The sequence below is a fragment of the Heloderma suspectum genome, chromosome 14, assembly GCF_057233095.1.
Source record: "Heloderma suspectum isolate Gila_16-S chromosome 14, 16-S_ref, whole genome shotgun sequence".
In the NCBI taxonomy this organism is placed as follows: domain Eukaryota; kingdom Metazoa; phylum Chordata; class Lepidosauria; order Squamata; family Helodermatidae; genus Heloderma; species Heloderma suspectum.
In genome coordinates, this window is record NC_139471.1 from 11,456,592 (window position 1) to 11,468,864 (window position 12,273).

General features: G+C 48.0%; 1 protein-coding gene across 9 annotated transcripts in view; it reads left to right on the forward strand.

Annotated features, from left to right (window-relative positions):
* Positions 1-12,273, forward strand: part of PRRC2B (proline rich coiled-coil 2B) — a 77,771-nt gene that overhangs the window by 25,325 nt on the left and 40,173 nt on the right. For all 9 annotated transcript variants that reach the window (XR_014785850.1, XR_014785849.1, XM_084820607.1 and 6 more), the window contains exons 5-12: positions 836-908; positions 1,024-1,167; positions 3,570-3,811; positions 5,244-5,365; positions 6,644-6,786; positions 8,528-8,618; positions 10,761-10,953; positions 11,835-12,153. Coding sequence is in view for 7 of the 9 variants with exons in the window: in XM_084820607.1 (XP_084676733.1) it covers positions 836-908; positions 1,024-1,167; positions 3,570-3,811; positions 5,244-5,365; positions 6,644-6,786; positions 8,528-8,618; positions 10,761-10,953; positions 11,835-12,153 (1,327 nt within the window). In the remaining 2 variants the exon portion in view is untranslated. The remainder of the gene's footprint in view (positions 1-835; positions 909-1,023; positions 1,168-3,569; positions 3,812-5,243; positions 5,366-6,643; positions 6,787-8,527; positions 8,619-10,760; positions 10,954-11,834; positions 12,154-12,273) is intronic.

A 12,273-nucleotide genomic window follows, 5' to 3' on the forward strand; every position in this document is an offset into this window, starting at 1 on the left:
CAACCGGCCTCCCACTGGAAGTGAGGTAATGATTGGTGGGCCGTGAAGCTTTTGCAGCTGAGCTCACTTTGTTGGAAGTAGGAACTGGAACGAGCAATGTGCCAATATCTTAATTCCCGTACGCAAATCTGTGGTGCAACCGCACTTGGAATATTATGTACGGTTCTGGTCGCCGCGACTAAAAAGGGATATTGTAGAATTGGAAAAGGTGGAGAAAAGGCCAACCAAAGTGATCCGGGGCTGGAGCAACTTCCCAATAAGAAAAGATTGCAGTGTCTGGGATTGTTTTCATAGAAAGAGTGTGAGGCAGGGGAGACATGGTGGAGGTGTGCAAAAAAAGTGAAGGGAAGGGTAGACATGGTAGAGGTGTACACCATTATGAATGGTGTGGAAAAAGTGGGTAGGGAGACATTTTCCCCTTCTCATAATACTAGAACCCAGGGTCATCTCATGAAAGTGAATGGTGGGAGATTCAGGACAGATCAAAGGAAAGACTACTTCACACAGTGCATAGCTAAACTATGGAATTCTGTGCTGTGTAGCGATGGCCTCCAATTCGGATGGCTTAAAGTGGGGGGGTTAGACAAATTCTTGGGCAATAAGGCTATCAGTGGCTACTAGCAATGATGTCTAAATGCTGCCGCCAGTATCAGAAGTAGTATGTCTCTGTGCACCAGTTGCTGGGGAACATGGGCAGGAGGGTGCTGTTGCACTCCTGTCTTGCTTGTGGGTTTCCCTTGGGTTGCTGGTTGGCCACTGTGTGAACAGAATACTGGACAAGATGGACCCTTGGCCTGATCCAGCAGGGCTCCTCTGATGCTCTCTTCTTCCACAGAGTACAAATTCAGTGCCAGGTGGACCAAAGTCATGGGCACAGCTGAATGGAAAGCCAGCCGGACACGAAGGTGGTGAGTACATGCAGGGATGCGGGCTGTTTTCCTGATCTCTCCAGCAAAGGAAGGGACGTGTCAGGGGAACAGAGCAGCCACCTGACTGCCATGTGCCACTCTCTCTTTCCGGCAGGTTCAAGGGCCTCAAGCCGACTATTATCCTTCTCTCCCGAGGAATTTCCAACGCTGAAAGCAGCTGGCGAGCAGGACAAGGCTGGCAAAGAAAAGGGCGTCTTAGATCCGTCGTATGGGCCCGGACCAAGCCTCCGCCCCCAGAGTACGTAAACCGGGGGGCAGAACCTCTTTCAGGTTGAGGGCCGAGTCCCATTTCGGAGTAGCGCTTGGGGGCCGCATTCTAGGGGTGGGTGGGACCAAAGGGGAAAGGGGCGGAGCCAAAGGCAGAGGGGTTTGGGCAGAAATTCTAGCTAACGTTAAAGCTGTTCCTGCCAGTATCTGAGCTTTCGGAGAGGCATTTCAACCTTTTTTTAGAAAGGGGGAAAACTCCACAAAATCCGGGAAGCTTACTTACTTTGAGGGGAAGGCTCTTGGCCTGTGGGGAATCAAGGCTGCCCTCCCCAACCTGGTGCCCTCCCCAACCTGGTGCCCTCCAAATGCTTGGGCTGCAACTCCCATCAACCCCAGCCAACACAGGCAGGGGAGTTGTCACCCAAAACATCTGGAGGGCTCCAGGCTGAGAGGAAGGCTGAACTAAGCAGAGGTGGTGTGGTGTGAGCTGATTGCCTTGTTGTCCTGACAACAGATGCTGGGCCTTGCCTGCCACCAGGGATGGTATCCAAGGAACACTGGCCCTGGTTGCCAGGCAGCGGGGATGTGGCAGCCAGTGGGAGCTAGGGGGGGAAACAGGAAGTGGACAACAGCTGGGGGGGAAGTGGGGAATGGCGGTTGTGTGGGTCGCAGCCTTTGAGGGCAGGAGGCAATTCCTCTGAAGCTGAGCCAGGGAGAAGAAAAATTGGGGGATTATTGAACACCCCCACCGGGCTAAGCGAAGAAGCAAGTCCTGCTCCGACTCTCAAAATCGCACTTGTATATCATGCGTCCTCCAAGAAGCTCAGGCCTAGCTCTTTTTTTATCCCCCCTTACACCAGCTCATTAGGGTCAGTTAGGCTAAGGGATAGTGACAGAAGCTGACCTTGGGCCGAATTTGCTGAGTGGGGATTTGAGCCCTGGATCAGGACCTGAACGTTCTCTTTCCTTATTATTTTATTTTAAAATACAAATATAAATATAAATAGATACCTTCAGGAATAACTTTTAAAGTTTATTTATACAAATGTTTATATACCACCTTTTGGCCCTCAAAAAGGTCTCCAAGGCAGTTTACAATCATAAATATACATCTCAATACAGTAAAGGCTAAAAGCAATAAAAATCTTTAAAACAATCCCTTAAAAACAAGATAAAAGAAAAAGGATTTAGAAAACGTAATAATTAAAAGCTTGGCAGAATAAAATGTCTTGGCTGCCTGCTAAAAATAATTAAGAACATGAATAAAATACCTAAGTAACAACAAAAAAGAAAGAATAATAAGACATAATACAATAATATAGGGGGCTACAATTTTAAAATGTTACTGTATACTGACCCTAAGGAGCCCTCTGTCTGCATGGCTTAGTCTATTTGCAAAGGCGCTTTGCAGACCCTAAGGGAATGAATTTTGTCTTGATGGCATTTATTTAAATTATTTGCTTGCCCTGTTCTTCACTTCTCTTGGAAGAAAGGGATGAATTTCATTATTCCAAGTGTCAAGGGTTTGTGTAGGTAAAATGGCGTTCAGTTACCCTGCAGTGGAGAAATCGGGGGATTTATGCATGTTTATACAGAAAAAAGTCCGGCAGGTTCAAGGGCCTCAAGCCAACATTTATCCTTCTTTCCTGAGGAATTTCAGTCTTCAGGGTTAAAAAGTATGTGGAAAACAAAAATGTGGAAAGAAGGCAAACCTCATAACATACTGAAACAGAGTTATGAATAGCATTAAGTTGATAAAACTGTAACATTTTTGTTGTTTTATTCTGCTTCCTTCTTCCAGTGACTTGGGGTAAAATCCTACCCTGGGTACATTTCCATTGCAGAATTTACACAGAAGTAGGCCTATTGTGTAGTTCTTCTAGGACGTTGTCACCTGCGCAGTAGTAAACAATGTCCCCAAATTTCAGCGACTTTTGCACTTTTCTTTCTGTACCCAGAAGAAAACATCCGGGACAACAAATATCCCATCTTGTATTTGAGCTGTTTTTCGTCCCAGCCGATGTAACGTGTTGGGGTAAAACATTTCCAATAAAACTGATTCAAGGGAAGCAGATTTAAATGCCCGTGCATAATTCTTCCCCCCTCCTGAAATTATTTCAAGGAATCTTTAGCCACCGCATACTTTTTTTGTCCCAGTCAGTGGAAAAAATTGCAATAAAAAAAGCCCCATGGAGTATGTTTACAAAGAAAAACAGATCTAGGGAAGCTCACTTACGTGCCCTCCTATAAGCACAGACATAGCTTTGATTTTGGGAAATTGAACTATGGCAAGATAGTTTCGAATTTGGCTTGGGGTAATAAAATATGCCCCCCACCAACCACCTACGCAAGTTTCTTCATCCCTCTTTAAAGGAAGAAGCATGAAATTGTAAAAATGCTTATATTAACATTGTGTTTTTTTTCCTTCTCCAGATGTTACAAGTTGGAGGGAGGGCGGCGGCAGGAACATAACTTCTGCCACATCTCTGACCGCCTCCCTGACTGAGCTGGGCACTAAGACTGCTAGCACAGGAGACGGAGCCCCCTCCTCAGTGAACGCCAGCGACCCTAAGGAGCCCTCTCTCCGCCCGACTCAGCCTATACGCAAAGGGGCTTCGCAGTTCATGGCAAATGTGTACCAGCCACCGACTTACCATGACATGCTACCAGCTTTTGTGAGTCCTCAGAAAACAGACAAACAAATAGAAAACGAAGCTGGACTCGTACCATGTGGGAATGAATTTATCTTGATGGCATTTATTTAAATTATTTTCTCGCCCCGTTCTTCATTTCTCTTGGAAGAATGGTGTCAAGGGCTCCTTGGAGGCCTCTCTCAGTCTAATCCAGTAGCCAAGTCCAGACACAGACAAAGGGATTCTTTTCAAAGCTTTATTCCTCTTTTACAACTTAACAACTCTACTGTTAGCAACTAGCTATGAGCAGCAGAGTACCAATGCCCTAAGTTGGAACAGTTGGTCCCCGTTTGAAAGGGAATCACTGGCAGACCCCTGAACTTAAGGGCTAGGGAGAGTCCCTCCCCTTTTCCCTTGGATCCTCTGGGCGCAGCCGTTATTTGCGCGCCAACCGGGCACTACGCCTCCTTTCCGCGCCCTCCATTTGCCGCTGCTCTCTGCGTTGGCGTCGCGCGTCCATCAAGTCTGCTTCCCGCGCTCTGTCACTCCCAGGACTGCTATCTAAGCTAGGAATGCCAGTGGGAAGAATCTCCGTCAGCTGTTGGCCCTGGGAAAGAGGAGCGCGCTCCTCTCCCAGGAGCGACTCCTCTTCCTCAGAATCAGAACTACTCTGGGATTCTATGGGCTCATTGTCAACCTGGACAGATGGGATGAATTTAGTTATTCCAACTGTCAAGGGGCTTTGTAGGTAAAATTGTATTCCATTACTATACAGTGGAGAAATTGGGGGGTTTAGGGAGCAATCCTATGCATGTTTAGACAGAAAAGAGTTCTTCAGCTCCCAGCATTCCCCAGTCAGTGCTGCTGGCTGGGGAATGCTGGGAGTTGTAGGATTTTTTTCTATCTAAACACGCATAGGATTGCACCCTTAGTGATCTACATCTTGTTGGGCCCTTGCAGAACTTTTAACAGCTCATTCAGTGAGTCATAGTTTTAATGCCGCTTTCCCCAGCCTGGAGGTTTTGGACTACAGCTCCCAGCATTCCTTACCACTGGTCATGCTGGTGGGGCAAGTTGTAGTTCAGAACATACGGAGGGCGCCAAGTTGGGGAAGGCTCTGTTCTAGCATGTTGTGTGAGACAAGGAGTGTTTTCTCTTTGTTCAGACCTGGTTTGCAATTATGGAAGAATCACAGCTCAGGACAGGAGCATGCTTTTGCATGCACAGTCCTGGGTTCTGCCCCTAACATCTCAGCTCCTTTGTATGTTGTGCAGCATGACATCCAAACCTGGGCTGTTGGGTTGTTTAGGGGCTAAATAACCCAGTGGTTAACCCATGGTTTGTTGCTGGGTGCAAAGAGCCCCACTGCCTTGTTCCTGCCCCCTTTCCCCCCTCTAAATTAAATATTGTATTCATATAATAGAGAGGGAAGGTGTCGTACTGAACTCCTTGCACTCTTGCTATTTTTTTCCAGATGTGTTCAAACCAGCCACCTGAGACCCCCGGAGCGCTGGAACGCGGGTCATTTCCCCTCCCGCAGTTTCGCCTAGAACCCCGTGTCCCTTTCAGACAATATCAGACCAACGACCAAGATGGGTAAGGCTGTTGTGACTGAGTAGCTTTAGTGCAAGGATCTTTATCAGTATGACCGATAGGGTACAGTTGGGGTCCCCAAACTTTTTAGGTCGGTGGGCGCATTGGAATTTTTAGCAAGTGTCGTGGGTGTTCCCAGAAAAAGGTTGTCACGATGAGCATGGCTAGTCACATTTCTTAGAAAGTAAACTGGTGAGAGACAAAAAGCATAGTAACTTGTTCAAGAATCTAATCCAAGGCAGAGGTTAGTCCAAGGCTACTAGTCCTGATGTCTATGTGCTACCTCCAGTACCAGAGGCATTGAGCCTCTGTACACCAGTGGCTGGGGAACATGGGTGGGAGGGTGTTGTTGCACTCGTATCCTGCTTGTGGGTTCCTGGTTGACAGCTGGTTGGCCACTGTGTGAACAGAATGCTGGATTAGATGGACCCTTGGTCTGATCCAGCATGGCTCTTCTTATATTAATATGTTCTTATGGACCCTTGATCTGATCCAGCAGGGCTCTTCTTATGTTCTTAAGGACCCTTGGTCTGATCCAGCAGGGCTCTTTTTATATTCTTATGGACCTTTGGTGTGATCCAGCAGGGCCCTTCATATGTTCTTACGTTGTGTATGATCTTAGAGGTGGAGTCTGAGCTCCAGAACCCCAAACCGCTCTTTTGAACCCAGGTAAAGATGTCTCCCCGCTGCCTCCTGAGGTGGGCAACCAGGGTCGTACGGGAGGGGGTGGTTCTTCAGATATTCTGCTCCCATCCCTATCCCACTTTGGGAGATCCAGTTGTGAACCTCTTGCCTCTCATCAAGTTTAGCCTTGACACCATGGTGGAAGTAGAGAGGAAGTGGGCAACTTGTGGCGCTCCAGATGTTTTGGCCTACAGCTCCCATCAGCCCTAGCCAGCATAGCTGGTGATGAGGGATCATGGGAGTTGTAGGCCAAAACATCTGGAGGGCCACAACTTGCCCACTCCTAAAATAGCTGACCGGTGTTGAGAAGTGTCAGCATAGCAAGCCCATTTTATAGATAATTTGTGCTACCGGTCTTCACTGGTCCATACCCTTTAAAGCAGACTTCTCGAACCTGGTGTCCTCTGAAGTTTTGGACTACAACTCCCAGAATTCCTGATCATTGGCCATGATGACTATGCCTGATGGGATTTGAAGTCTGTAACATCTGGAGGTTGGGGAAGACTGCTTTAGAAGTTTTACCCGGTGTCTTCCTCTGCTGAGGATGCTTTCTAGCCAGGCAAATACAACGATAACTTTCTGTCTCACTCCCTGCAGAAAAGATAACCGAGTTGGGATTTCACGCCCGGCTCGTCCGGTCCGGCCACAAGGAGAGCGGGCCCCCCGACCCACCATCATCAATGCAGAGAACCTGAAGGGGCTGGATGAACTCGACAACGATGCAGACGATGGATGGGCAGGTAAAAGACCCGGTAGGGTAGTTTGGATGTTAATGGCCAAGCAGTGGTTTGGCACTTGGGTCCAACCCAGTCAGTTGCATGTTCCCTTCTCCCATTACACTTTGATTCCATCTCTTGTCTCCCTGGTTTGGGCAAACCTTAGTTTGTTTGTTTATTGCATTTATATCCTGCCTTTTTCCCTCTTGCAAGGAACCCAAGGTGGCTTACATTATCCTCCTCCTCTCCATTTTATTCTCACAACAACCACCCCATGAGGGAGGTTGGGCTGAGAGTCTGTGACTGGCCCAGAGTCACCCAGTGAGTTTCCATGGCCGAGTGGTGACTAGAACCCGGATCTTCCGGCTCTCAGTCCAACACTAGCCACTACACCACACTGGCTCTACAGTTATGTCTGACAGACTGTGGTTTGCACTTGTCTTCCAAACCAGAATTACAAAATGCCGGTTGAAATGGTTTACCAGTTCTGGTTTGGAGGGCAAGCACTGGCCATAGTTTGCTGACTCGGACATAGTGGCAGACCGTGGGAAGCGAGAGGAGGATGTGCATGAGGAGAGGAAAGCGCTCACAAGGCGGAGGGTGGCAACACCATGGGTTGAATAGGCTTGGGCGGTGGTTTTCAGCCTGTGTGCTAGGGGACTTGGGGGTTGCTCAGACACTTATTAGAGGTTTCTTAATAAGAAAATCAGTAAGGACAGATAAGCTTCCCTGAAATAATATGCATCCCTAGTGCCAGTTGTCTCCTTCAACGTTTCACTGCTAGAGAGAGTTGGTTTCTAGGTTACATTCTCAGTTCAAGCAGGGCAGTCACTAGGACTCCTGCATGTCCCTTGTGCGCTGCATGTACATCCAGGAATGTGTCCCAGAATCCTCTCCAGCAGGTGGCTTGATGTGGGAGGGACACTTGAAAACCACAGGGGTAAGATAAGAAAGGAAGCAAAGTTTTAAATATTCATAGTTACTACTTCTAGTGCGCTACGGTAGGAGAACAAAGGAAGGAAGGTTTTAAATTGGGGTGAGCAACATTGCCTTGAAATTGCTTGTGGCAGCGACCCCCTCCCCATTTTAGAAGGAAACAAGAACTGTCCACACACCTTGTTTAGAGTCCTTGTTGATTGTTTTACTTGAGGGTTCTAACATCTTAATTACAGATCCAGTTGCTAAATTTTTAAATGTAGCTATCCGGATTGGACCCTCTCTGATGGTTCCATGAGTCTGCTCTTAAATATCTATTTTATATTTTTATTCTGTATGTCTGTGGTTCGTATACCATAAATAATAAACCTACAAGCAGAATTGTGCTTCCGTGGGGAGCAATTCTGCTTCCAAAATAAGATGATTCCCCCCGCATTCCCGGTTTTCTTCCAAAATTGCTGCCTTTATTTGCCACCACCGTAGCAAATTTTGTGGGCGGGGGGGACGATGACACAAAAATAGCCAGGGGGCACATTTAGCCCATGGGATGTGCCCCCCCCCCATTTTAAATAATTATAACTACGACTACTAACCTGGTTTAAGATGCACACACATATGCACACACACCCTTCCCCAGTGCCTTAGACCTACCAAAAAGATGGTTGGTAAGTTTTTTGAGAGGGTTGTGTGACTGAATAAAAACAAAGTTGGAGAAATTACAGGCTAGGTATGACATGGCTTTGGCGGGCAGGGTTGTGGGAGTTCAAGCAGAGTTAACAGCAGCCTTCGGCCTCTCTTCTGCATCTCCCCGGTTTTCTTGCTGTTACAGGAATCCACGATGAAGTGGATTACTCTGAGAAACTGAAATTCAGTGAGGATGAGGAGGAGGAAGAAACCCATAAGGATGGAAGGCAAAAATGGTAAGAGGGGTGGCAGGTTGCGGGTGCAGGGCTTGGCAGGGAGAGCTTGCAGCTTACTGGGCCTTCCTGCAGCAAGGCAGACAGAACGTGAATGGGGCATTATGAACATAATCTACAGAAGGGCAGCTGCATTAGCCTGTTGCAGCCAAATCTATAGTCTTGTGGCATCTTAAAGACCAACATATTTTATTATGGCACTAGCTTTTGTGAACCAGAATTCGTGTCATCAGATGCATGGAAGGCCATTCTGAGTTGGCAGGAACATGGGAATTGTGTGCGTGTGTGTGTGGGGATGTTAGTAGTGAGGTCAGAGAGAAATGAAATGCAATGATTGTGATCACTGAGTTAACGCTTAGATTGTGTAAAATACAGTGACTATTTGTGTTAAAACATCCTGGCATTGGTCATTTAATGAATGCCTGAGGCGGGAAACAAAGCTGCTATCCTGATTCAAGCCACTGGTGATAGAATTGAACGTCTTGATAAGAATTCTTGAATGAAAGAACTCCAGAGGAAGAATCCAGCATGAATGCTGAAATTAACACTTATCAAGAAGTTTGGTTCTGTCACCACTGGTTTGAATCAAGATACCCACTTCTTATCTTAGTACAGGTGTTAAGCATCTGGTCAGCTAATTATCATTACTTTGTGAGTGGGCACTTAATTTTACATGCATCGATCTAAGCTTTGAACATTATTATTGTCTGAATTCCTTGCACTTCATTTCCCTCTGACCGAATTGTTTTTTCCCCCTTCTTTCTGCACCCATATGAATATATACCTGCCAACTCACGATAGCATTCCATGCATCTGATGAAATGGGCTCTGGTCCATGAAAGCTTGTGCCATAATGCGTTTTTGGGGCTTTAAGGTGCCACAGGGCTCTTCATTCCGTCTGTGAACATAGTGTGGATGGGAGAGGGAGTAGGATAGAGCACCAGATTTGCATGTAGAAGGCCCCAGTGCAGCCCCTAGCATCTCCAGTTAAGAACATAAGAAGAGCCCTGCTGGATCAGAGCAAGGGTCTGCCCAGTCCAGCATTCTGTTCACACGGTGGCCAACCAGCTGCCGATGGGAAACCTGTAAACAGCACCCTCCCGCCCATGTTCCCCAGCAACTGGTGTACTTAGGCACACTGCCTCTGATATTGGAGGCAGCATATAGCCATCAGGACTAGTAGCCATGGACAGCCTTTTCCTCCAAGAGTTTGACTAATCCCCCTTTAAAGCCATCCAAATTGGAGGCTATCACCACATCTTGTGGTAGCGAGTTCCATAGTTTAACTCTGCGCTGTGTGAAGGAGGACTTCCTTCGATTTGTCCTGAGTGTCCCACCTATTACCTTCATGGGATGACCCCTGTTGGGTTCTAGCATTATGAAAGATGGAGAAAAATGTCTCCCTATCCACATTTTCCACACCAGGCATAATTTTCTACATCTCTATCATGTCTCCCCTTGATTATAACGGGGATGTTGAACCTCTTTCTGCCCGAGGGCCAAATTCCATTCCGAAGAAGGTCTCGGGGGCTGCACTCCAGTAGGGGGCGGGGCCAAAGGCAAAAGGGGTGGGACCAAAATACCAACATATTTTAGCCTAAAGCTCTTCCTGTCCATCACTAAGCCTTAGGAAAGGCATGTCAACCTTTTCGAATGGGGAGAAAAACCACCAAAGAAAGGAAACCACCAAAGAAAGGATTGGTGGCCAGTGGAAGGGGCAGGACCAAGGGAAGGGGGCGTGGCCTTTGGGGGAGCGGTCCCGAGGCCTGAAGTGCCCCACCCCTGAGTTGAAAGCATCGGGCAGCAAGCCATGGAGAGCCGCTGCCAGTCCAAGTAGCTCAACTTGGACTTGACAGACGGACAGTCTGACCTGCAAAACAGGCAGCTTCTTATATACCTAAGCCAGGGGGATTGGGTAGCTGATCCGGACTGGCTGGGCAGAGTAGAAGCTGCCACTCTTGCAAGTAGGCATTGATGACAGCTGTGGCTCATGCATGCTGAAAATGTGCATCCCTATATACGTGGCAGCGAGCGGAGTGGGGATGACCTTCTGGGCTTTTCCGCTCCTGATGGCCCGAAGGTGCACGTGTGACATCTTGGAGCACATTTGGAGCCATTTAACATCCAAGGTGCCTTAATCGGCAGGAACAGCTGGGATCCCAGAAGGCAGCGACAGCTCTCCCTGAGCTCAGCAGACAGCACAGAGGCCAGACACCCCCAGGAGGAAGCCAAGAACTGGGGCGACCCAGCCGGCCTGTCTCGGCCAATTCGTAAAGCTCAAGATAACCTGCTGCCCTCGAGGAAGGTGAACGGCTGGGCTCCCCTTTCAGACTACCAGGTATGCTGACCTTCCCAAGCCAGCTGGTTTTGCCCCCTAAGGGGCTGTGTGTTCGTGGGTGCTAAAGGAAAAGAAAGGGCTGTGGTATAAAGCGGTAAAGGTTTTCCTGGACTGTACCACTTTTCCTGGACTGTACCTCTTTAAACCGTGACGTGTGTGTGTGTGTGTGTATGTGTTGCATGTTTTAATGCTTCCCTGTGTTAAAGCAACAAGAACAATAACTGCAAAATGGGGAGAAGGCTAGTTGTAACCGCTGCTCTCCTGACATACGAGAATTTTATTTTTATTTTTATTTTTTTTTCTCCCCCTAATAGGCAAAACTCTCTGGGCAGTTTGCAGAAATGAAATATAAAACGTAATATGAAACATTGAAACGTTTAAAACAGAACGCAGCCTGACTAAAAAAAAAATGGAATAAAGGCAGTGTAAAGCAGCACTGGAAAAATCTAAAAACACAGTGATGCGTTTACAAAACAAAACTGAAGCGCTAAAAAAGGCTGGGACAATAAAAAGGTCTTCACCTGGCATTGAAAAGACTGTAATGTTGGTGCCAGGTGAGCCTCTGTGGAGAGCCATCCCATCTGTTTGAACTGGGCTCCGGAAACAGACTGGAAGCCAGTGCAGATCTCAGAGCACTGCCATAATATGTCTGCTATTGACCAGTGCCTGTTAGCAATCACACTGCCCTATTTTGGACCAGCTGAAGTTTCCGGACAGTTCCAGAATACTCACTCGGCTGGCTTGTCTTGCTGCCTGAGGTGGAGACACTGGTGCTTCTGTTTCACTTCTTAGTGCAGGAGCCTCTGGGGGCAGAGATTGTCTGTGTAGAATTTCCTCTCTCTTCATTTGGCTTCTACCTGTCGTCCCCCCCTCCCCGTTAGAAACCCCCTCTGGCATGCCTGCGGCAGCAGTCTTCCGAGGATAAGGAGGAGAAGCTGCCCCTGAGGCAGAAGTTTGTCCACTCTGAAATGTCGGAGGCGGTTGAGCGGGCCAGGAGGAGGCGGGAGGAGGAGGAACGTCGGGCGCGGGAAGAGCGCCTGGCAGCCTGTGCCGCCAAACTGAAGGAGCTGGATCAGAAATGCAAGCTGGCGCAGAAAGCAGGAGACGGCCACAAGCACACAGAGACTGAAGAGCTCCGCACTGCTGGTGTGGAGAAGAGCGCTCCGCCTGAGAACAGCCCAGCCGTCCGGAGAGGCACAGGTGCGCTGGTTGGGTCTGCCTTGTTAAACCCCAGGGAAGGGGATCTGTGCAGACTTGAAGCCCATCTGTGGTTTGGATGTTAGGTGGACCCACATTCTGACTCTGTAAGGCAGCTTTGAC